At 46.3% G+C, this 26,879-nt stretch overlaps 1 protein-coding gene across 1 annotated transcript in view; it reads right to left on the reverse strand.

Moving 5' to 3' along the window:
* BBS2 (Bardet-Biedl syndrome 2) overlaps positions 1-26,879 on the reverse strand; it is a 317,210-nt gene that overhangs the window by 153,339 nt on the left and 136,992 nt on the right. The window contains exons 8-10 of the mRNA XM_086947694.1: positions 15,987-16,091; positions 12,772-12,858; positions 6,919-7,054 (exon numbers count right to left, since the gene is read on the reverse strand). Of these exons, the coding sequence (XP_086803820.1) occupies positions 6,919-7,054; positions 12,772-12,858; positions 15,987-16,091 (328 nt within the window). The remainder of the gene's footprint in view (positions 1-6,918; positions 7,055-12,771; positions 12,859-15,986; positions 16,092-26,879) is intronic.

Below are 26,879 nucleotides of genomic sequence, written 5' to 3' on the forward strand. Positions count from 1 at the left end.
GAAGTTCTTGGTCATCATCGAAGATGTTGTCCGGTTCCGGTGCCTGTCGCTGCATCTCTTGCCTAGCGGCCCGTCGATTCCGTATGGTTTGCTTCGACCGAAACTGGGCGCAGGCTGGGCAGGTTTCTTCCTTATGGCCTGGAGAAAGGCACTTGTTGCATACTGAATGCTTGTCAGTATGCGGGAACTTTGAGTGGCATCTTTTGAACTGGCTCCTTTCCATCGACAGCAGGCCCACGTGGCTTTGAAAAGGCCCAACGGCCCGCGTCGACGACCGATTCGAGATGGAAAGCTTTATCGAGTCAAGAGGTACCGAGCAAGAACAATACACCCACACAGTATATTCGCCACTGTCCACACGCCAACGCGATGAACCAGGTTTTCTTTTATTCCATACAGGTCCGTACTTTGCCTCCTTTCCCCCATACAGGTCCGCACTTAGTGCGTACATTTGCTGATTTCATGTGTGTGTTAATATGTGAATCTCATTGTAGCAATATTCCCAGCATTTGTTTTTTCTCCCTACCAGGTGTATACCGTGCTATTACTTTGTCTAATGTCTACTAATCACAGTTACATTCATCGTCCATTTTGTACCAATCTGTGTTATGTATTCACTCCGCCCGGTCCTAGCTTCAAACCGTTTCTCTGTTGTATATTTGAATATGCTTCACTTTGCACTCTCTTCATGTGTGTCACTGCAAACTCACCTATGACGGGCCCATCCTCATCCACCGCCACTTGGTTCTTTTCTCTCACCTTTCCCCCCCTCCAGGTTAACGAAAGTCTACAAGTTCCTCATATCTATTTCCAGAGCTGCACCTGTTATTTTGTGCGTTCAGTACTCCACAGTACTCTTGATTGTCTAGTTTTGCTCCTCCCTTTTTTTCTGCTCTTAGATATCCTGAGATCTGCCACATGGAATTCGAAACAGCAGCTCCTTTAACTACATGGCTCGGCCCGTCCTACACCTTTCACTTACCACAGTGCACCACACTTTATTTTAGGGTTCGCTGTATGTGGTGTTTTTTTGTCACAACTTGTATTCCTTCTGCACTATAGGGTGTCCACGACCACTCTAGCTTCGTCACCCCACGATCATGCCGTTAGCTGAATTGCTTTATTAAGTCATTCATCCTTATTTTTACTTTTCCTTCCTTCCTTTCATGTTCTTTTTAGCCCTGATGAGTCACATCTCTTTCACGGTGTGACGAAACACGTGTCGGCTGGCTACTTCCTTTCTGTACTGTCCATTGTTTGACTTATAAAACTTTATTCACACGAATCTTGACATTTCACGTTTCTTTTTTCAAGCATTTACTCTGCATTAGTAGAAAACTTAGTCCTCATACTCGGACTTTCAACCACACATGCGTGTGCACAGGATTTGTTCTCGAAGGCCGGGAAGGACGTACAGAGGGCTATACGTGGGTGCAAGAGGTCACTGCTGCCTCAATGCCTACTGTGCCCTCTGCTCCCCCTTAAATCTTCTCCTACCACCTGGGTTCTAGTCCCCAGCACCATTTTCTATCCTCTGCGGTGAGCCCTGAAGTGCTCATATTACCAATCTCAGAACTTTCCCAAAAATGTTTTTAGCCACGCAGGAGAGCACAGATTGAATGGAAGAGGCCCGATGAGCTTTGCTTCCTCTTCTGGCAGTTTCCCTCTCCCCCATACCCCATGTGGCCTAAACGCGACCTCTCGCGTCTTCCCGTAATAAACTGTGTGGGAGGGGAAGAGAGCAGTCACTGACACTGGGTGTTTCTGGTTCACTGGAAACAAACATGTGACTTAAAATTAGAAGACACTCAAGCAGTGCTGATGAATTCTGCCGGCGGAGCGGAGGGGCGGAATTTATTAGTAACTCCGCATAACAAGCGTAACGCAGAATTACTAAACTCTGCAAATTCTGCTGGCGGAGCACAGTTTGCTGCCCACCCTTAGTAAATAACACTGACATCAGTGAAAAGCCAACATAAAAGTGTCACAACTTTTAGAAGAAATGCTGTTTGTGTTCTCAACACCAATTTGTCTGGGAAAGAGTGGAGCAGCGTGTATGTACTGACACTCACACAGCGTACTGGTGTGATGCCAGCAGGGAAGGTCTTTAGAGGCAGTAGCCTGAAGTAACAATTATGCATCAGCTCAAAGGGTGTGCACACAAGCAATATCAGGACCGGATTAAGCTATCACTGAGGTACCAAAAATCGCTTGCAGCAGGGAAACATGCATCAAAATCTTTGAAAATACATCAACAATGGTGATATAAATAATGTTGGTAAAGTAAACACAAGAAGGCAGACAGGCTGACAAATAACATTTTGCTGTGCCAATCCCAAGACCATGCTGGCCTAACAAAATAAAAAAGAAAAGGACATCAGAAAGTTTAGCTGTGCTTCAGGTTACCACTCCAAGCTCCAAACTTCTTGTTCCCAGCCCCCAGAATAGAGAGGCACAGGGAAGGGTGTGTGGCTGTAAAGATGTCATTGCCTACTGTGGTCTACAACTCAAATTCCCTTAGTTGCTGCAACTTAATCACCACACTTGGAGGTGTAAGTTGTGTAGACCTGCCCTGTTGATGAGATACGAGGTCTTCTCGTAGTTGAATCCTCATAGGAGGAAAATCCGGTACCAAACTCTCTTGGCACAGTCCAAGGCGAGGAGAATGTTGTTGGCCCAGTTTGACCTGATCTTTCTCAGAACACAAGGACGGAAAGGCACATTCCAAGGAGAAAGTCTAAGCTAATGAGCACTTGGACGAAATTCCAACAAGCAGAAATGGTGACAATATGTGTTCTTGACAATGGCGAATAGATCTAGCCATGGTGTTCCATACTGATTGAGGACACCTCATGCCACCTCGGGACGGAGACACCACTTGTGTTCCGCTAAACGGCACCTGCTCAGCTCCCCAGCTCTGGCATTCAGGGACCCCGGCTAGGTAGTTGGCTATCAGGGAGCTATTCTGCTGGGCCAGCCACCTCCAGAGGTATAGCAGCTTCAGACACAGGATCCCGTTCCTCAATCCTACCTGCTTGTTGCAGTAACATATGGCAGTTGTGGTGTCTGTAAGAAGCTGCACAATCCTCCCCATGATGGACGACAGAAAAGCATTCAGGAACAGAGGGTTCGCCCGAAGCTCTAGCAGGTTGATATGGTGCTGGCACTCTGCTTGAGATCAAATGCCTCTGATTGTTATCTCTCCAGGTGAAATTCCCCAAACCAACAGCGACACATCTGCAACATTTATAAGCCCTGAAAAGGGAAGGGAAAGTGGCCTACTGCATGTGAAATTGGCTTCCACAACTCACTACACCAGTTGATGTGTTGTCTCCTCAGAGGTCTGTATGGAGGCGGAGAGGCAACCCTGATGCTGGGCCCATTGAAATTTGAGGTCCCACTGAAGCTTCTGGCGTTCAAGATGAGGAGGATGCTTGAGGCCAGGTGACCAAGAAGCCTCAGAGCCACCCCCATCAAGACCCAGGACTGATCCCAAAACGTTTGGATCACATCACAAATGACCCTGACAAGCCGCAGTGGAGGAAAGGCCTTGAACGCCACTTTGACCAGGGTTGCCTGGTCAAAGTGGCATCGATGTTGAATGCCGTGGGCATCAGGAGTACGGATGTCTTCTGGAGGCTGTCCATGATTACTCTGGCAAACCCGCCTAAAGGAGACAGTCATTGAGATAATGCACTACATGTGCCCCTGACATCTGCCATCACTTGTCCACTGCCATCTCTTCTGTGAACAGATGAGGGACAGGATTAGGGCTGCGGGATAACAATGCAAATGGAAAGTGGCCTTGGCCCACCTTGAACTGCAGGTAATACTTGTGGAGACGCTCAAAAGTTGTATCGAAAAACACATTCATCCTGAATCCTTAGGGACACAATCCAGTCTCCAGGTTCCGGAGCCCAAAGAATCTGGGCCAGCATGAGCATCTTGATGCAAAAGCCTGAGGCTCAAGTCCTCCTTCAAGACAATAAAATAGCGAGTTAAATCCATCCTTCTCTCCAAATCTGGTACTTTTCAATAACATCTTTGGAGAGACTGCCCTACTGCATAGAGATTCTGCAATGCTCTTCTGAAGTGTGCTCCGGCAATGGGGAAAAGAGGGAAGGAGTCGAAGGAAAAAGTAGGGCATAACCCTTTTGAATGATTTGTAAGAGCCATTTGTCTGCCATCATGGATCTCCAGCCATACAGGGAACATTGTTTCCTGCCATCTACCAGTCAGGCATGGGTTCTCGGAGGTCAAACAAAACAGCGTGAAAGCAGCTGCAACAGGAGAGAAAGAGTTGGATGAATGTGGTCCCTGCTGAGTTGCACAAATTCTGCAGGCAACATGTCCATGGCCTTGAACAGAGTGGGCCAGCTGCTAAAACAGACTTGGATTTGATGTGGTCTATATTCTAGCCCCTTAGAATAGCCTCAGAATTTCTCAATTGGTAGGAAAATTCTTTTGCAGGCATAGATAAGTCAGGGGATTGCACAGTGGTGCAGCTGTCTTTCAATTGTTCCCGTGCAGAATCAGCCTTCTACCCAAACACTCTGGTGCCATCAAACACCACCTCCATGAGAGTTGCAAACATGCAACCGGAAAATCTTGTTGACCTCATCCAGGCATGCAATCTAAGCATGATGATGGTGCCAATGGCTCTAGCAGTACAGTCATACATGTCCAGGGCTGTCTGGATAACAAACCTTGCAGCATTCTAGCCATGTTGAACAGTCTGGGCTAACAAGACCCTGAGATCTTCTGGGACAGCCTAGTAATTAAACAGCATTACTAGATTATAAGTGTTAGACTGGGCAAAAATACATCAGTTCTTTTTTGCTTTCTTGGATTGTCCGGAACGGAACCCAGGTTAACCTTAGAGGGTTAGATGATCATGCTCTCTGGTATTTCATTAGAAAATCCAGAGCATAAGGGGTAGCTCTACGTTACCAAGCTAAAGGTCAGCTGAGTGCCAGACAAACATGGCTCAGGCCACACAGCCATTCCAGCATCAGTAAGGGATTCCTTAATTGGTAGCCATTGCTCAGGTGAAGTAGACCCTGGTTGGAGGATTTCAGTCAGCCCATATGATTTAGTATCGATGATGGGTAATTGTAGTTCTGGTGAATCAGATGCCCTTCAAAACACCACCGTAAACAAGCTACTTTCCCCAGTGGGCAGCCCTTATGGCGAATTTAGCTCAGTTTCAGGGTATGTATCTTGCCAACCAGTGTTTGGTAAGTCCAGATATAGCACAACATCAGTATAGTGAGGGGCAAGTAATCTTTCCCCTTCAATTTCATCATTTGTTCTTTTGAGGGACATAGGGCACCTCTTGAACTAGGATGAGTCAGAACCAAAGAATACATGGATCCTCTGCTGAGAACGGTGTTCCATTTACCTTTCGGGTCAGAGTCAGAATTAATAATAACTAGTTGCACTTCTGTGATCTCATTACATGACAACAGTTGTGATCAGGCCGACAGACTCTATGATTGGTGTCCGGACCAGATCTTCTAGTGGCATCATTGGTGCTGTTCGTGAAGGAACCAGCATCTACCTAAGTCCATGAGTTTGTGACCAACATTCCCTTCCTGCTGTCTTGGCATGGCTTGAATACTGAGGTTTTCGCTGGGAATATTGTTGTGTTGCATACTTTGAAAGAATTTGGAAACGGTTGGAAGACCAACAATAGAGCAAAACCTCAAATTTGCGTTGAAGGTAACAGAAAGAAAGGAACTGACATCACCCACGGAATGGTACTTATAAATTGATTGACTCCGTCACTTCTCGGGATGTACAGTCATTGCAGAGCCATATGGCACCAACTGATGTTAGGGAGCACTGCTGAATAATTCTTCACATTCAGAGTGGATATTCTAAAGGTAATGTTTCTGCAGTTACAAGTACCCATCCGACTTACCAAGCACAGATATTGATCAATGATTAAAAAAAGCGAAAGAAGTTCTTAGTAGTGCACCCTATTTTCCTAGGACCACAAAGATAAAGTCTCTTCTGCATTTAAAACAACGGGTTGATGTGCTTTTCGACAGATATGCACCATGGCTAATAATGTTATCTCCTTGTACTACACCAGTCTTTAGGTAAACATCAATAGGTACCTCTATAGTAAAGTACAGGGTCACATGCTGGGCCAATAAAATGCACAGAACATCTTAAAATAAAATAGATTGATCAGTTTCTCAGTAGCTTTTATTTTCAAAAATGCTTACTTCTAAGCAGCACAACTTAATTCAGAAAACAAAAAGACCTCAAGATGACTAGGGCTACATTGAACTGAGCGAAGTCACTAAACCAGCAGTCCTCAACCAGAGGTCCGCGACAGCTTTGAAAATGTAATATTAAAAGGTTAATAGAATGTGCACAAGTAAAAAGATGCAAAATGTAAAACTGAAAATGTTAAAACAGTCTATAAATGTGAAGGAATTTAAAAATGGAGTCTAAAAATTAATTTGGTATCCTCAGAATGATTTGTGGGAGCAGTGCACTAAATACCGTATAGTGTAGACAATAGGTGCACTTGACTGAATTTACAAAAGCACCAACAGTTCCGTTAGTTTCGATGTTTTATATTTGTCTATAAATTATATAAAATATTTAATAATTGGAAGTATTTTTTTGATGAATGCTAGTTTCTGTATTTTTATGTCATGTTTTACGGTTCAAATCATCTACATTGCTTAGATCAGGACCCCCTGCTTCAAGTATTGACTCAGTGGGGGACCCCAAATTATAATAATGATTCATTGGGGTCCCTAGATTCCAGTAATGATTATACAGGGGTCCACATAAGTCAAAAGCCTAAGAATCACTACACAAAACTAGTCTTAAAATGCAGAACTATACAGCTATAAAATAGTTTAGTCATTAATACAGTGAGTATTTGGGCGTTTTTACCTTCACCATCAATTGAGCAACAGATCAACTGAGTGTGTCCATCCATTCTGTAATCTCCTTCCACCACTCCAGCAACCGAAGAATTGAAATTGTCTTTAAATATTACCTCACCAGTTCGGTCGCTTCGAGCATCAATCTAAATAAACAAATATTACCAAAGGGGCAGTGTAAATTAATAGAGGGTAACACAGAATATCCAGCATTCGAAATCCTGACGGGCAATGAATGCAAACGGCTTAAATGTTTTAAAAAACACACGAGAGGACTACAGACAATTTTAACATACATCAATTCAAATAAAACTAACCAAAGAAAATAGGGCAGAAAGGTTTGGTGACAACGGAAACATCATTGCTCTAAAGGAAATATTATTTTGGAGGCTTATCCCTTTTTTTGGTTAGGTGGCTTGAAATTCAACAGACAATATTTACTTGAATAAGAACTGTTTTTCTTGCCAGATTAGACTAGTGTTATGATCATAATTTTATCTGGTTTTAGACAACAATATAACATAACGTGTATTTTTGTGTAGTGCGCGTTTGCTCAAGGGTCTCTTGGTGATGAATAACAGATGTTTATTGTTACCAAACTCAATGACACTTCTTTTATCGATCGATCTCAGAAGGATGAAAGGCCGAGTGTAACCACCAGGATTTGAACCTGTGACCATGAGATCGAACACAGGTCCCTACAGTGGACGCATTAGTCCACTGAGCCACCAGACCACGGCACAACTGTACCAAACATTTGACTGTTTCTAAATCAAAACATTGTGGCTGTTGCCATTATTTATATCAGCGGTACAAATGGGGGTGGTAATGAACGGAGCATCTGAACCTATCAAACACTCACACCCAGTCAAAAGATCTGGGTTTAATCCATCACCGTTCTTTAGCCCACTCTGCCACCCCAGTTCAGACATGGCTATATGCAAATCAGTCTGACCCTGTGCCTCATGGGAACAGTCCAGCCCGAACCGCCAAGCCATGCCTTCCCTGGACCGGAAACAAGCTTCCAAGGACCGGTTTCTGGCATTCCAGCCGTCTTCAGCCTGGCTTGCTTGAATCCAGTGGCAAAGTGAGCAAGGGACTCACGTCTGAGCATACCCTGCCACACTTATGGTGGCCAAAAGCGGTACAAATGTGTGTGTAGACCTAGGATCAGTGACTGCGTATGTAGTAACTGGTATTGGTGTGTCAATGGTTTCAAGAATGGTAGTCTGTATTTAACACTGGGTGTATCAAAGGTTATATTAGAGTGTGAGGAGGTGCATCGTATTATCACATGAATGGTATCATCAGTGATGTCAAATGAGATGTCATCAGTGATGTCGTTTGAGATGTGGAGAAGTGTGGCTCACTGTTTAGAGGAGGCAGACCTGGAAGCAGAGGTCAGCCTGGGACCAGGGTTCAATTCCCGGCTCGGCGGGGTCTTGAGTCCTAAAATGTCCATGGACTCGACAATTCTCGCTCCGGTGCCTACTCAACTCACGGGTTCACACTCTGCGACTCTGGGCAATAGCTTGCTTAATCTCCACAACGGCCCCTCGCGGCGGGATGCCTGGCTTTCACCTTGCGGATACCCTGCTGGGGTTATCTCACAGGGGAATACCAGGACGGGTTCCCTAAGCAAGCGCTTAGAAACCAGTGGTGATTTGCGCTATATAAATTCCTGCACATTTACATTTACATGTCCTCAGTGATGTCATCAGGGAAGTCACTGACCATGTCATGAATGATGTAATATGTGAGATCATCAGCAGTGGATTGCGGGTGCGCGAAATATAGTTAGTACAACTAACTATATAGGAGCAATTTCAATGGTTTTTTAAATGCTAATTCCTAACTATATAAGGCCTGAAACCTATGGTTTTTTAAGTGAATTTGCAAGGTTTTTAAAATGCTAATTCCTAACTATATAAGGCCTGAAACCTATGGTATTTTAAGTGAATTTGCAATGTTTTTTAAATGCTAATTCCTAACTATATAAGGCCTGAAACCTATGGTTTTTTAAGTGAATTTGCAAGGTTTTTTAAATGCTAATTCCTAACTATATAAGGCTTGAAACCTATGGTTTTTTCAGTGAATTTGCAAGGTTTTTTAAATGCTAATTCCTAACTATATCAGGCGTGAAACCTATATTTTTTTTCAATAAATTTCAAAGGTTTTGTAAATGCTAATTCTATTAGCAGATAACGTTTATATATGTTATTATCCTTCTGGGACCACCTGAGCAGCCATCTTGTTTCTCAGGAGAAGTGAGGCACAAGAGAGCACAAAACAAGAATGGAAAACGCGAAAAGGGGGCAGGGTTGAGACCCCATGACCCCCTAGCCCTTCTCAGGGGGTCCCAGAAGGACCACCAAGTGCAAAAAAAAGTTTTGTTTTTTTTTAAATCGCGGGGGTCCGCGCACGGTACGCGTACGGTGCGCGTACACCGCGATTTTTATGATTTTTTATTTTTTTTTTTGCCCTTGGGGGTCCTTTTGGGACCCCCTGAGAAGGGCTAGAGGGTTGGGGGGTCTCTATCCTGCCCCCTTTTCGTGTTTTCCACTCTTGTTTTGGGCTCTCTTGTGCCTCAGTTCTCCTGAAAAAACAAGATGGTGGCCAACACTTCCTGGTTTGGACAGTTTGGAATGTTGACAGTCGACTGCCAGCCAATCAGAAACTCGCTCGCGCACGTAAGGGTACGCGCACGTACGCGTACGGTACGCGTACGGTGAGCGTATATAGATATATAATTTGCTCAAATTAAATTTTCTCAACAACTACTGGAGGGATTTTCACCAAATATAGAAAAGGCACTACTGCATACCTGTCCCTACCATTTTGCCAAGTTTGGTGTAATTCCGTTCAGGCTGTAGCTGTGTCTAAAGGTCCCATAGAAAAAGCCATTTGAAAAATTTTAAATTCAATTTTCTCAAGAACTACTGGAGGGATTTTCACCAAACATAGCAAAGGCACATCTGCATACCAGGCCCTACCATTTTGCCAAGTCTGGTGTAATTCCATTCAGCTGTTCGGGCTGTAGCCGTGTCTAAAGGTCCCTATGGAAATTAACGTGGGGAAAACACGTTTTGGGAACCCCCTTTCGGCCCCCGCTTGACGAATCCCCCCAAAACTTTCAGGGAAGGAGCGAAGCCATTATAAGGAAAATTACACGCAGATTCCTCAATCGGCGCCAAAGTTATCCGCCAGTAGGCACTAATATATATATATACAGGGTTTACCTGCTTATATAAGAGATACGGGAGATTTCTTGAAAAAGATCAAAGGAATTGAATGGAAAGAAAGTTATCTCCTAATAAGTATGGACGTGTGCAGTCTCTACACCAGCATCCCTCAGGCGGCTGGTGTAGACATTTTTTGAGAGAAAGGTCACTATCATTTCTGTTGCACACAGACATGATATTGGAAATGATTGCATTATGTCTAAAAAACAACTTCTTCATTTTCAATAAAGTTTTATACAAACAGACCCAGGGGACGGCAATGGGAACCTGCTTCGCCCCCAGCTTTGCAGGTCTTTACCTCGGCTGGTGGGAGGAGCAGGTGGCCCGGAAAATCAATTACTATCAAGATCATGTTGTCCTCTGGGCACGGTACATTGACAACATATTTTGTGTCTGGGATGGTGACCAAATACAGGCAGAAGAATTTGTTAAAAGCTTGAACCAAAATGATTGTAACCTACAATTCACCAGTGAAATGAGCAATGAGAGAATTGAATTCCTAGATCTAGAACTTAGTATTGTTAACAATGCAATATGTAGTAAACTACACAGAAAGAAGACGGCTGGAAATAGCTTATTGTTAGCTCAGAGCTGTCATCCTAAAAATTTAATCAACAGTATTCCGGGGAACTGTTGCGTGCTAAACGTAACTGCAGTTCACAAAATGACTACGAAAAGGAAGAACAAGTTATAACTAGGTTCAATCAGCAGTTGATAAAGTTGCTCTAATTAAAAGAGATGATTTTCTCAAAGATAAAGAGAATGAACAAACCACAGAGGATAAGATGAGGTTTATCACTACATACCACAGCCAAGCATGGTAGGTACGTAGAAGTTTAAGTAAGTTTTGGGATGTTCTTAGAACTGATGGTGATTTGAGGGACAATCTTGGAGATCAGCCGTCCATAACTTTTAGACGGAGCAAATCATTAAAAGACATGCTGATGACAAGTGAGATTAAAGAAATCAAGAAACTGAACCCTATACAAGGTTTCTTCACATGTTCAAAGTGTAAGGCTTGTCGCTTTAGTCAGAATTGTAAAATGGTCAAATTATGTAAAGACATGCCTGCGTTTAAAATAATGAAACACTTTTCCTGTGACACAGAGTTTGCAGTTTATGCCTTGAAATGCCCATGTGATTTATTATACATAGGCAGTACCACCAAAAAAGCCAAATTACGCATTTTGGAACATCTACGGGCCATTGCTAAACATGACAAACAATACCCGGTTGCTCGACACTTTTTTGAAAAACATAATCAAAATCAAAATCTGCTCAAATTCTGTGTGCTAGATGCAATACCCTTAACACCTTGGCTGCTAAGGGGTTTTCCCGCTGGGTGCTGCAGTACCAGATTTTCCATTGTTCATGACAAGGTCAACTCGTCATAAGCACAGGGCAGGTAAAACCCATGACGAGTTGACCTTGTCATTAGCATGGAAGTGGTTAAGAGAGAGAGGGGGGAACCGCACACTGGAATTAAGGAAGCTTGAGTCAAGGTTGATTATAAAATATAACACAGTGATCCCTTTTGGTTTAAATTTTGATGATGAAATTTCAATACACTTGAGATAAAGTATTAATCTGTATCCTCACCCTTTCCTAACTGAATATCTTTTAAAAGTTTTTTAAAGTTCTAGTTTTATTATATTTTTTTGACACTGAAGGGTTCAATTTTTAAATATAGAATTTTGTTTGTTCCATTGCAGACAAATGAAGGAACTTCTAAAGATGATTATCAAGAGAATTGGAAATTAAGCTCACTAGAGCTACACCAAAGAAAGACTCTATTTGTGTGCCCAATGGATATAATTGTGAAAAATACAACCAGGGTGTTATTATTTATTTTGTCTTTATTTAAAAATCAATATGTTGAGTGATAGAGACTTAAGGATGAATAGCCCACTTGGGCAAGATTGTTATTATTGATGCCTTTGATGCCTTTGGTTTTTCACTTGTAACTGGGTGTTTTACAAATTCAGTATGATGTAAAATATAAGGTTGTTGTGATTTTGGAAAGTTCAACAAAAAGCATGGAAGTAAAAACGAGAGTATTTTTACTATGTTTATGAAATTGACGTCAATTGAACCCTGTACCTTTAAAAATGTGAATTGCACTTTATTGGATTACCCGTGACAAAGCAGTGAGGTTAACTGCGAAACGCGTCGGGTTTGCCCGTATGCCTAAATAAACACCGTTTGAAAATTGTGGCCACGGCACCAGTGAATTATTCCTGAACAACTGGGTCTTGAGTTGGAGTATTGGGGATCGGCATCCCTGCCGTGTTGCCTGCCGTGAAAGTGGCTTGGCTTTGCCGAAAAACCTACGTCGTGATATATATATATATATATATATATATATATATATATATATATTAGAGCCTTATCTAAAGCAAAGAAACCTAGAGAGAGGCAATTACTCATCAATGATGCTCAGAAGTTGAGAAACACAGACTACATAGATCTAAGGTAATTATAAGTATACTCCGAGCTTTAATAATCATGCTCAAGATGCAGCTATGAAGGACCCAACATTAAAAGAACCTCTTGTCACCAGTTGAGAACATTTTCTATAATTGTATTACACAAATTACACATTTTCCAGCTCCAAAACTCACCTTTCCATTGGACCAGCCAGTAATCAGTTCACAGACCCCATCAGAGTTCAAATCAAACGCATGAATGCTCATCGCATGGTTTTTAGACTGCAACAAAAAAGTTTTAAAAAAACAATACAGTACATTTTTTTCTTCAGATGAAATTCTCGTAGACAGTAATTTAAAATCAACAAAGTAACCTTTAAAAGGGGAAAGGTAAGGTACAGAATATCATATCTATATTATCCAACAGAAATATCCTGTAATAAATATAATATACAAAAAGGTCACCCTCTGTGATATTAATAACAGAAAATCTACATGCCCTGGGACAATATTTTTGTTAACATTAAAGCACACAATATTTTTGCAAATTATAATCTGTAATACAACTACGGCGAAAGGGTGAAAGATTTAATTTGGTAAACACCATCCTTTGCCTGATCAGATAAATCAGCATTGCACCTCAAAGTAACACAAATTACCTAAGTGAGAACTCCAAACTAGCTTCCTAGTCATAGTTCCTGTTCAAATGTGTGAAATACCCAATGGCCATGAAGAATTATTTACATTTGTTTGCCGACTGAAAAAAAGCAGTGATGAAGCCCACTGCATGTACAGGGACATATCAATACATTTTGTTTTGCAATGCCCTCCATATTTAAACGCAGGCAGCTTCACATCCTCATCCTTGATAACTTTCCTTCTTTTTGATTGATTGCAGCTACAAGGATAATTGGTAAAGCGTAATAATGCAACAGGTTGGTTCAGCCATGTCAAGTGCATGACATAATTCTTTTCCTTCCACAAATGTATCACCTACGACAAACATCAATTCTGTGCATTGCCACAATCAACTATGAAAGTGGGATTTGGACTGCTCTTTTATTGAGTGAGGCTCTCATGTCATGCATTTACCTATGTACGAAGACTCTGAATCTGGCTTGGATGATGCAAGAAAGAGAGGTCATGGCACAAGCCCAGGTCCTAATAATAATCATGCTCTCTTTAATAAGTAGGTACAGAAGGATAGATATCCAATGAACTGTAGTTAGTCATGACAAGGTGCTGCTGACCGTGCTAATTAATGAAGATATGTACAATGCATCAACCCTTCCATTGAGTTCCAAGTTACTACATCCTGTGTGAAATATGAAAGGTACACGGAGCACCACTACCCACTCAAGGTAAACTGTTGTTTGAACTTTCGAATTTTGCAAATGTATCCCAGTAGAATATCTGTGGTTTGAAATACCATGTCTTCAGTATATGTGATGGGAATCCAAGAATGCAAGCACGTTCACATAGCCAACATACACTTCACACTTTGATAGCACACCCTTGTTGATAAGACAGCAGAAATAAGCTATAGACATCTGACCGAACCACCCAGTACCTACGATTCCAGACTGCACAATATGATTATGCTCAGGAGTAGGAGATGCAGTATATTACAAATGTAATCCTGATCAAGAAATGTCAGTGGAAGCGAAACAAAGCTGCCAAAAACAATTGAAGAGGGAGGCGCAATACAGGAATGAGCCCCACATACATTTACTCTGTGTAAAATGTGAAAAACAAAGTTCAGAGACATCTAAAAGGCAGTAATAATACTATAAAAGCAGGTCCCAGTTTTAGGAGGTCGGCACAAAAGAGAAAACTGGAAGGAGGGAAGCTGGCACCAAAGGCGGGGGTGCATCCACACACAATGGCACAGGCCACCTTATTGATTTGGTTTTAAGGCAGTATTCGGGACTTTCTGATAATTAGAAATATCATATAGATTGATGTAAGAGCACACCATGAAAAAGAGTTTCTGAAACATGCACAGAATCCAGAATACACGAAGGTAGCTTATTAAGCCTAGTTACAGATCAAGATAAGATGTAGTTAAATGATGCCTCACCAGGAACCAGGTATCTTCTTGCTCAGCCTCTTCATCAACTGTCACTCCTGCCTCTCTAGTCATAAATGGCATACTGCACATTCTATTCTCACAATACTCCAACATTCCACTGTCCTCAGATCACACAGCCAAGCTAAACGACGACTCTTAATAGGATACTACAGGAGATTACGCACAGTTCCCTCGTTTATCTTGTAGAACATTTTTTTCTGCCTGATCACTTGAAATCCATATAGTTCTTATTGACCTCTTTGGCATCTTTCAGCATCTCGCTTCGTTCTAAGAACCTTGTGCTGCCAGGCACTGACAGAATGACACCCTGAGCACTCTTCACTCCAGTGAAAAAAGCAGTAAACCCATGGTGTGGAGTAAGCAGGACTTGAAAGTGCAGTAGTAATAAAGCTCAAAGACAGAGGTTGATCCACCAAAGCCCATAGATTAAGACCATGATTATAGGCTGAAACATAGAAAGGTAGAAGTTAAAGGAAAAGAGAACGCGAGAGAGAGGAGAGAGGGGGGAGGAGAGGGGAGGAGGGTGCCCCAGCACAGGAATGCAGGGGAGGGAGAAGAAGATGAGATAGAGGGAGATGAAATGGTGGGCAGAGAAGAGGGATATACTGTGGGAATATACATACAACAATTAAGAAAGACAGAGGAAAGATAAAGTATGCACACAATGAATGAGAGGTTATTATTGAATTAGATAAACAAAAGCAAGACCAAGTGGAAAGGCAAGATCAAAACCTATTTCGCCAAGTCAAAAGTTTAGAAAATAGTACACAGTTTGTTGCAAAATTCTATTATGGTAAGAAACCCAAAACGTTCCAAAACAATATGCCCTTGTTAACACCTTAGCTGCTTCGCAAGTATCCCTCCCCAGTGCTGCGCTGTCCATTGGAACTAGTGCTGAATGGATGTCCAATGGTCGTGCGCAGCACTGGGGAGGTAGCGCTCGTGACGACCGTTGGCCGTCAGCAGCGCTTAAGAGGTTAAGCAGCTTATCTCATATGTAAGATACACTTTAAAGATTCCAAACTGGTGAAATGAGACATTGTGTTGCGATTGGGCCTCACTAGTAATAAACGGAAGGGGTTCTAGTCATTAGTCTAAATGTGCATGATGGAGACGCCTGGTCTCAGAGCAAACTGTACCATAACATATACTGCCACAAATAAACATAATACATGGAGGCAATTGTGATTTGGAGATAATTATCATATAATATCACCTAGCCCACTGCACATCAACCCAAAGACATGTGAGTATTTAACTGGCTACTGACTAGAAACAAGAGAACTAATGCAGATACAACAACACTGGAATCATATACCTTTATCCTCCAATAACGTGTTGCTCTGTCATAAACACCCACGGTTCCATTGGAGAGGGCATAGCCAAAGCGGCTCCCATACATCGAGCACAGAGAAGTGATGGCCTGCATAAGGGGATATAAAACAGTAAACATTTAAGCCTTGAACTGTAGACCTTATTTCACCGTAATTGCAGCTGAAGGTTAATCTGGTTGCTATGAAGTTCTCACATTTTACGGTGAGTCTGAACTCTAGTAGATCATTGTTATTTGATTTTAAGAGACAAGATTCCGCTATTCTCTGGAAAGGAGGCGCTTTGTAGAACAGTGGATCTAGGCAAGGAGGGGGTCATCAAACTATTGGCTTAGTATACAGTGAGATCTGATCTACTGAATTTTAACAGTTTTAGCTATTTTTGCCATGATTTAGTTTTAAATGTTTTATTGATAATCATAAAAGGACAAAATACCGTAGCACTGCAAAAGGGTCGCGGGTCAGGCCGATGACCTACCCATAGCTCAATGTAAAGGGAAGGTACAAGACATTAGCCGTGTCATGAGGCAACAACATTATACACAGCAAGCCGCCTACAACCCAGGTGGGTCGGCCGCGTCAAACACAATAAGGCTAGAAAGCGTCCCCCATACCCATCGCCATATTTGCCAGGTGAGGAGGCGTGTGCTCTTTATCAGTACTGCACAATCTGAGTCCAACCAGCCTCCTCTCTCGCACCTTCCCGTTGCCATAGCACCCCAGAGTCAGCATGAGGCACATCGCACCCCAGTCACCCGAAATAATCAAAAGGAAGCAAGACCCCTCCCAAACATTCCCATCCCGACCCAGAACCCAACAAACCCCCTCCCACCCCTGTAATGCCTCCCTTCTCATCCACGCCTACCCTCCCCCCCTATTGTCCATTGTTCTCAACTAGTCTCTCCGTTGGTCTCCTCCCTCCTTCGGAGCTGAGTCAGTGCCTCTCGATCTCCGTCAACCTCAATAGTCGGAGATATTTCGGACAAGTTACTTCTGTAAACTCAGAAGCCAGTAAGGATAGAAATGGCTTCCATAGCTCAGCATAACGAGCCCCCCCCCCGCCCTAGACAGCGACAGTCTTTCCATTCCCAGAACCATCCAGAGGCGGTGAAGCCAGCCCTGGTATGTGGGGATTTGCTTCGTTCGCCAGTGTGCCACAATATTCTGTATTGCTGACCCCAGAGCAATAGCTATCAGGCGGCCCCTTCGGGATTTTAAGGCATAGGTCAATGCATTAGGTAGCCCCAGGAGGACGTAGGCGGGAATGCGTGGGATATCTGTGTCGAAGTGAGTGTCAACTTCTGTTAATACCTGGCCCCAATAGTCCTGTAAACATTGACACTCCCAGAGTACATGAACTAGCGTGCCCACTTGACCGCAGCCACGCCAACAAAGAAGGTCCTTGCCACTGTCCATCTCATACAGGCGCTCAAGGGTGTAATACCAGTAGGTCGCTACCTTCGTGAGTGGATCAGTAAGCCCCATATGGTAGGCCGAGTGGCGCGCCCTGTAGTTCACCCCCTACCACTCCTTGTGAGTAAGGGATCTCCCCAGTTCCCGTTCCCATCTCACCCTGCCTGAGTTGTATGTATGTCTGTGTTTGTGCATGAGCATTTTATAGAGGCCCGAAATCAGTTGTTTGTCCGTGGAGCGGGTGATCAGCCAACGCTCGAAAGCCGTCCAGCGCCTGTCCGCCAAGGACCTCACCTCCGTGTTGAGTGCCCAATGTCGGACCTGCAAATATCGGAGCCTCTCGGATTCGGGCAGGCCGAACTCCTGACGGAACTGCGGGAAAGGAACCGCACTCTCTGGGACATAAATATGATGGAGAGCACGACAACCGGCAGGCTTCCAGCGTGCAAAAGCTTTTTCATCCAGTCCCGGTTGAAAGTCCGGGTTCCCGATGATGGGGGTGAGGGGCGATGGGAGGCTAGTAAGTTTTTGACTAACCCCCACTCGGTCCCAAATTTCCAACGGTACGCGTGTGATAAAGGACGCCTAGAGATTAGGGGGTCTATGTACTCGACGCATAAAGGGGATCTCCTGTAGGGTCCGTCTGGCGACAGCCTGGTCTTGAAACAACCAATGCTTACCGGATTCCCATCTGACCCATTCCGCCAGGAAGCGCGACTGAGTTGCTTGAAAATACGTTGCCAAGTCCAGGATCCCTATCCCGCCCTGTTCTGGTGCCAGCATTGCCGGGGCTTCCTCCCGTTCCATATAAACTGCAATAGTTCCGACTGCATCAATTTTATCCAGCCTCGCGGGGGAGCCAGGGGGATCGTGCGGAAGAGGTATAGTATTTGAGGAAGAACCGTCATCTTGACGGCCGCTACCCTGCCCAACCAGGATAGCGGGTAATACCTCCACTGTCCCAACTCCCGTCTAATTCTCTGCCTTACGTGGGAGTAATTGATCTCTACGGAAGTCTGTAAGGAAGGCGCCACTTTTATCCCCAGATACGGGACCGAGTCCGAGGCCCACTGTATGGGGAACTCCGCCTGCAAGCAGGCGCGCGTGTCCGTCTCCAACGACAAGTCGAGGGCCACCGACTTAGTCATGTTCACTTTGAAGCCCGAGACCAGGCCGAACTGTGCTAGGTCAGCAATGCACGCCGGAAGAGAATTCCGGGGGCTGGCTAGTGATATCAGCACATCGTCGGCATATAGGCTTATGGTGTGGACGTCGCCTCCGAACTCGATTGCCTGCACCTTCGGGTTTGACCGAAGTAGTTGCGCGAGAGGCTCCATCTAAAGGGCAAACAATAGGGGGGATAGCGGGCAGCCCTGTCTGGTGCCCCGCTCGATCCCGAACCTAGGAGACGTGCAGCCATTGACCCGAACCGTGGCAGAAGGGAACTTATAGTAGTTCAACACCCTGGCTCGGAATTTGGGTCCCATACCAGCCTTCACTAGCACCTTCTCCAAATAGGGCCAGTGCACCCTATTGAATGCCTTTTCGGCATCTATGGCCAGCATCATGTATTCCCCTTCCGTGCGGACGGCTTTTTCTAGAAGGTGGAAGGCACTTTTGGTATTGTCAGAGGTCTGTCGGTCCGGAATGAATCCAGACTGATCTGGATCGATCAGTCCCCCCATGTATGGTCCCAGGCGGGAGGCGAGGATCCCGTGTAAAGCTTGAGATCTACGTTTAGGAGAGATATTGGACTGTACGCTCCACACACCGCGTGGTCCTTACCCGGTTTGGTATCACAGCGATAGACGCCTCCAATAGGTCTCTCGGGATCGCACCCTCCTCCGCGAAGGAGGTAAAGAGTCGGGCAAGTAGTGGGGCCACTTGGCCACAGAATGTTTTATAAAAGCTCGCCGGGAAGCCGTCCGGGCCCGGAGCTTTACCCAATTTAAGTCGAGAGATGGCCGTGATCACCTCCTCCGGGCGAATGTCTCTCTCTAAGCAATCAATCTGATCTTGTGTCAAAGCAGGTAGGGGGATGGCCGCCAGAAAGTCTGCCTCCGCCTCCAGGTCAGGTGGATCAGATGTATATAAGTCCGCCTAGAATGTGCTGAAGGCCCCAGCTATAGCGTGATCTCCTATCACTGTTAAGCCATCCAGCCCTCTTAACTCCCGTACTTCCCGTCTCTGCGTGACCTCGCGTAACTTATGCGCCAGTAGGCGTCCGCATCTGTCTCCGCCCGTATAGTACGCGTGGCGCAGCCGTAGGGCTGTGTATTCTGCCCTGTCCAGATCTAGGGCCGCAAGCTGCTGGCGGGCAACTCTCAACTGCCGCCATATTCTCGGGGCCCCCGTCCTCCTATGTATCTGTTCTAATTCCCTGGTCTGTCGCGTGAGCTCATCTCTTTTTGCCTGACGTTCCGCGTTCTCTGCTGTCAAGACAGAAATAAACTCCCCCATAAGGACAGCCTTCAGTGCGGCCCACTGTGTAGCCAATGTGGTGTCAGCGTTACTGTTATGAGTGAGGTAGTCTGCTATTACGCTTTGAATTTTGGAGGCCACCCCTTTCCTATGCAGTAACGATTCTCGAAGGCACCATATTCTACGAGAGGGTTGCGCCACAGGCACACACAGACTGACCGTAACCGGTGCATGGTCGGAAAGGGACGCAGTACCTATGTCGACGCTAGTGACAAGTGCTTGGGTAGCTGTGGAGACGCGCAGGTAGTCTAGGCGCGCATATGTTTTATGGACAGCTGAAAAATACGTGTAATCCCTCTCCCCACCAACCCCAGATCCCTCACTCGGATCAAGCCCGTGGCCGTGAGCGCTCCCACCTGTGTAGTGCGTTGACAGGACCTGTCCAATACATTGTCAAAAACCAGATTCAAGTCTCCGCCTAGCACGAGGTGACGGTCTGTCGTGTCAGTGATGTCGGTGAGTGCTCTGTGTAGGAATTTTTCTTGACCTTCATTGGGCCCATAAATCGTGCCAATCGTGTAGGTCACGTCCTCCACTGCAAACCTGTATACCAACAGTCGTCCTTTAATTTCAGCAGTCTTGCCCAGTACTCTCCCTCTAAACTTTTGTGCCACCAGAATTGCCACCCCGCCTTTTTGACAGGGCATGAGGAGAAAAATTGGAGGGGGAATCTGCAGGATCTAAACCTATGACAATCCCTGTCTAGAAGGTGTGTCTCCTGCAGGAGGCAAATGTCCGCTTGGGACTGTTCTAACTGGAGCAGGATCGCTTTGCGCTTAACAGGGTTGTTCAGACCCCTCACGTTTAAAGTAAGGATAACTATATTATCCATCTGCATCTATAGGAGTGTGACCATGACCCTGCTGTGCTAGCAGCCTTGTGTGTGCCCCTCAGGAGTCCAAGACCTTTCTCACCTCTCTGAGCCCAAAACCCCGGAATAAGGACCAACTCTTCCCTCAAGTGAACCATGGACCAAACACTCAACCCCACCCAGCCCCCCCCCCCTCCCCACAACTGCAAACTTTGGTAGTCCATCATTTAGAGATGAAAAGGAAAAAACCCAGCACTGGGTCGTCTTACTAGTTTGTCCGGGAGCACTCTCCCGCCAACGGCCGCGTGGTTTGAACGGGTAACTATGCCACCAGATCTTAGTGGGTCCCTCACCCCGTGGGGTCAGCACCACCATCTATGGCCACTGCCTCCAGTGCTGCACGCTGACCCGCTGCAATTTCCGTCGCTGGAGGTTTCCTCACTCTTTTCCGCCGCAGCTGCTGGCGCCATTGGGGCCTGTGCTCTTCCGTCTCTGATGTGGCTCCCTGGACTTCGTCTTCTTCCTCAGGTTGTTCAATTCCCAACAGACGGCAGGCCTCCGAGACCGACCGGAGCGGATATTGTTTGTTCTCCAACCTGAAGACCAGACGGAAGGGGTGTCCCCAGCTATATGGAATGTTCTTCATTTGTAGGTGGGACGTGACCGGTTTGAAAAGACGGCGCTTGTGCAGCGTGAGGGCAGCCAAATCCTGGAAAAGCAGCGGCGACGTACCCTGGAACGAGATCAGTCGCTTCTGTCGTGCCTTCTGCAGTATCTCCTCCTTGGTGCGAAAGTCCTGGACACACACCAATATGTCTGAAGGGGGCGCCGTCGACGCTCGGGGAGGCCCCGTTCTATGTGCCCTGTCGAGTTGGAGGGTCGAGTCCAATGGCCGCCCCAGCACATGATTGAAGAGTTCTCTGGCATAGCGGAGCGTGTCTTGGGGGGCCTCGGACATGGCAACATTGCGAATACGGATGTTGTGTCTCGAACGATTCTCCAGGTCCTCCATGTGAAGCTGAAGATCCACCTGCTGGTCATGCAAGTGGATGATTTCTTGCTGCAGGGCCGCCAGCTCAGTGTCTTTATTGTCACTTTTGGTCTCAAGGTCTGCCACCCGTTCCCCTAAGCCGTCCATCTCACGCCGGACTTCCCTAATTTCGCTGGCAAATTCTGTCTTGAAGGTTTTCCAGAAATGCCTTCGTGATGGGCTCTGATCCGTTGTCCGTGCCCTGCTCCATTTTCTTCGGGCCTGGGACCGGAGTATCTTTCTGTGGGGGGGGGGGTCTGCGTTTTCGCAAGGAGGTTTTTCACCGTTTTGCCGCGGGTGCCCCTGCCAGCCGACATCCTTTGACCCCGGTAAGCGTTCTGCTCGGTGGCTCTGCACCTCTGAGCTGTAGGCCTCGACTCCCTCCCTGCCGCACTTGCAGGGCGATTCCAGACCGCCGCAGTGTCCGGGCCCCCAGCCCGCCAAGTCTGGCGCGGCCGCCTTGCCAGCAGCTGCTCTTTGGCCTCCCGCACCTGGCCAAGTAAACTCCGGGGCAACCGGTCACTTCCACACACTCCTAGGAGGGTCACGCACTCCTCCGGGCGCTCCTGCACCTGCCGCAGTCGGCCCCCGCGGTGTCTTCCTCCCCTCTTCCCAGCTCTCGGGCCGATGGGCACCTTACTCTGGACTCACCGCAGCAGTGGCCTCCGACTCCAGACCTCCTATGGCTTCTCGGACCGCCGGGCCGCGTGACCCCGATACCAAGCAGACACCCGCAAGTGGCGTCGCAGTCGCCACCGGGCTAGCGGGACACATGCCTCACGCGTCTCCGTCGAGTCGCCACCTACATCCCTGGTCAGGCCTGACTGTTACGGGTGCTCACTCCGTCTTTAGCGCACTCTGCCGCCTCGTGGTCATCAGACTCTCCGGTCGGCCGCCAGGGACCCCCGCACACCAATCTCACTCCAGGCCACCTTCACCGCACCACCGACTGTTGATCCCGATCCCCGGGACCCTTGGCGCCGCACGGCGGCTCCACAGCTCCCCCGGGTTTTAGAGGCCTCGGGAACTCACTCTGTACGTTCTTGGCCGCCGCTGCAGGACTCAATGCGGCTCACCTTCGGGCGCTCCAGGCGTGGGATATCAGCGGCCTTGTGTCCGCCCAGCTCGGGGCTCCGGAACTTTCAGTTCGGCCTCCTCTCCTTCGTTCGGGGCCGGGCCTCGCTCTCAGCGCTGTGGGGGATGGGCGCCTCACGATCTCCGAGCGTCAGGCAACCCGGCGCACGCGATGCCTCTCTCCTGGTTGGAGCTCCGAACCCATTCTGCTGTGTCCGCGGTTCCGACAGTCCACGGGCCCAATCCTGTGGGCCCTGGTGCGCCAGAACCGGTGCTGTAAAACGGCCGTCGGCGGGAGCAGTGGAATCACACGTCTGCTCTCGCCGCTATCTTGGCCACGCCCCCCTTTCGCCATGATTTAGAGTGACGATGACCTATTACAGGTTCAATATCGAAGTATTTAGTATCCATGAATTTGGATCAGAGGAGATCATAGATGAGGATGCTTTTAGAGGAAGCAGAAATACTCAGCACATTAAAACTTAAAAGTAAAGTAACTTAAAGACCTGGAATATGGTCCATCTTTGAATCTAATGTCACTGTCAGTTTTGAAAGATTATATGACTCATGGAGCATCACATGAAATTGCGTTAAGTGGCTAGGGTGATTTCAAAAAGTAGGGGACATAGAAAATTAACTAAAATATTTTTTTATTATTTAAGAACAAAAGGGTGGTGGGCCATTTGGGATGGGTGATTTGTGGTCCAACAACACTATGGGGTATAAAACAAATCAATATATGCAGGCACAATAGGGCACAGTCAAACATAAATGTAGCAAAATACATTTAAATTGAACATATTGCTAAGCAGTGTTTTGGGAGTAGGAAACCCAATTTTGCAAATCTCTGCTGCATGGTCCCTTGTCTGGGTTTCGATATCGTGCTCAGCAGGCAACGGGTGTACTGTCACCCGGATGAGGACTCCTGTTACCTCCGGAACTCTTTTAGTGTAGTCAGGGAATCCGTGGAAGCTCTATACTTCATATCAATCTTCTCCTTGATTCATAGCCCATTTTAGAATATCCACAAAGTCTCTGTAACTGAGGGTACATGCAATTACTGAGGCGGGCTTCCCGGAGGGGACTTGGGAGTCAAGGCTTGTGGGCTCTCCGATAAAACAACGGCAAAAGTCCATTAGTGCCAAACAGCTTCTAGAGCCAGTGTTGTGTTCTCACCTATTATTTATGTATTCTATGACACGCGATTAAGTGTGTACCTGTATGTTTATTTGTAAACCCTGCTTCCATTCCACCTACTACACAGTTGAGTGTTCTGGAGCTTTTGTCCAGTTCAGCTGGAGCAGTTGGAGTGGAAGGAAGGTCTGGCTTGTAATGGTGTTTCAACTTATGAATAAAGGAAACTTCTTTTAACAACATGACTCTACAGCCAGCCATCCGGAAACTGCTCTGGCGTTGTCTCCTTCACGCTTACACCTCTGATCTCCTGTCTGCATTCTCCAGGCGTGTATTCAAGTATGTTGTTCCGTCTATAGGGGTGTGGACTGTTGTTCGTAGGTCCTCCAGTTCCACAGTGAGCTCAGCCACATTTTGTCTGTCTCCAGTGATCACTCACTCACCTTGCTGAGATTCACAAGTAATAGCATTGACATCAATGGACACAGCATCCATTTTCTGTTCAAGCATTTGTTTCGGTTGTGTAATAGCCGTCAGTATCCCTCCAGCTCTTACAAGTTCTGCGTCACAGCAGTGGGTTCTTGATCTCCCAGGGGATCCCCTCAACGTCCATTCAGCTCACCAAAGGCCAGAGGGTCTTCCTCTGTGATGTCTGCCATTTGCTTCCTCCAGAGCACGAGGACAAAGACGCACCAGTCAATAACCTCTAAGGCGTACATACAAGGAATAGGCCTCATGCATTCCTCTCATCCCCAAGTCCTTTGCCCTAATGTTAATGACTGGATAGGTCCTTCTCAGCAACCTCATTGACATTGGAGGCTCAGGGTCACTGGTGCTCAATTCCCCCTAAGTGCTCGCATCAACAGGCACAGCTGGTACCTGTAAGCCAGCTAGTATGCTGCATGCATGCCCTGCCCCATCATGCCTCCGCAGCCAGGCCTGCTGCAGCCATGTCTGTTCTATGCACGGATATTCAGGGATGTGCGAAAGGCACGGACCTCCCGCGTGCGGAGCGCGTTGAACTCTCCCCCATTATCCAGTGGCCGTAGTCATAGCACTCATCCACAGGTCACGCGAGCTCCCAGGGCCCTATTCTGTAGTGTGGCCCTGCTGTCAGCTTACACGAGCAACCACTCTGCCCCAGCACGCTCAGCTCCGCCAGCTTCTATCAGCTTTACCTTCTCTGGCTCCACAGCTTCTTATGGACTTCTCATTAAGGTGTGGTGGGATGGGGTGTGCCCCATAGCCCCTAGTCAGCCTTGCCCCCGGCTCAGTGTGCGCTTGTCACACCTCACAACTATCCACTCGCCCACATGCAGTAACATAACTCATCGCAGTGGCAAGTCAGCTAGAGCCTCCTCTAACGCCCAGCGGGGTCTATAAGTAGGACAGCCTCAAGAGGCATGCAGTCCGACCTCTACCGCCACCGAAAGTACAGGTTTCCATAGGGTTAGGCAGAGTGCCCGGAAGGGCGCTCACGCAAGACTTCTGCTCAGCCATCTTGGCTAGCCATGCCCCCCTGTAATCCTCATTGCCGTTAAACCTCATATTTAGCTTTTCAATGCTGCTCACTGAATCAAGATGAAATAATCTGACTTTTCTCAATGAGGTAGATAACCAGAGGTTTTTAACCAACTGAGACTCCTGTTTTCGTGACGGGAACGCACTCCAATATCCCGCTCTTCCCAAAGATCACTTAAGACTTCATTATCAGTGCTCCGTTGATCGCAATGGAACACGTAACAGGAGTTACCAGCAACATTCTAATTATACATAATGATGGAACACTGTACATTCAGAGGTGTTCTTTCAGACACAGCCTGCGTAATGCTTGAAAGTAAGAGAGAATACCATATAGAAATTGGCAACTGAAAAAAAGACATGAAAAACTCAAGTACTGCATCTATCACAATGCTGACTGGCCCTTACTGAAAGGACACACTTATCATAAATTCTGCGTTGCTTTAGCTTAGTGTTGTCACAATCTGTGTTGAGAACAATTACATCTCTATGTGGCCCACAAATTTGTTAAATGTGTACACACTTCTGTTCATATCAACTTTTAGCCAGCGCATTGACTGACACTGCCATCTCCTAGCCACCTGAGCAGGGCTTAATTTGAGCTAGTGGTAGCTGGTGGGAGACACTGGCACTCGTTTTTGGGGCTCGGCACATACTTTCCGGCATCAGACATCAGAGGGAACAAATGCAAAACCAAAAGATGGTGTGTTAGACATGTCATCGTGGTCTTCCCCCAACTTGCTGCCTGCTTTCCACCACGTTTTGCTATATCTTTTTGTTGGCCTTAGGACTCCGAACACTTTAACACTGCTAATCAGTACTTAAGTGCATGTGCTTCTCCCCTAAAGATGTTGACATTGGTGTATGCCTGATTGGCATATTTAGTTTACTTGCAAGTCCCTTGTAAAGTGGTACAACATGTACCCAGGGACTGTAATCTAAATGCTACTAGTGGGCCTTCACTCCTGGCTGTGCCACCCACATAAGTAGCCTTTCAAACCTGTCTAAGACCTGCCTTTGCTGGGCCTGTGTGTGCAGTTCACTGCCACTTCAACTTGGAAATTAGAGCCTCTTGCCAAGTCTCAAACTTCCATTTTACTACATATAAGTCATCCCTAAGGTAGGCCCCAAGTGACCCTAAAGACAGGGTGCTGTGTAACTAAAAGGCAGGACACGTACTTGTACGTTTTACCTGTCTTCGCAGCAAACTTAGTTTTCCGTGAATTCTCAGGGCATAAAGGACTTCCTTCTTCTCCGAAATTGCTGCAAGACTCTATTCTGTGAATCTCGCTGTGGGAAGCTCAAACACGGTCTAAACTGCACCAGGGTTCTACAACAGCGAAGTGCTTTGCTTTTGGACCTGCAACACTCTACGACGACTAGCATCACTTAGCACCGATTGAGATCCCATGTTTG

Source organism: Lissotriton vulgaris, chromosome 12 (genome assembly GCF_964263255.1).
Source record: "Lissotriton vulgaris chromosome 12, aLisVul1.2, whole genome shotgun sequence".
Taxonomy (NCBI): domain Eukaryota; kingdom Metazoa; phylum Chordata; class Amphibia; order Caudata; family Salamandridae; genus Lissotriton; species Lissotriton vulgaris.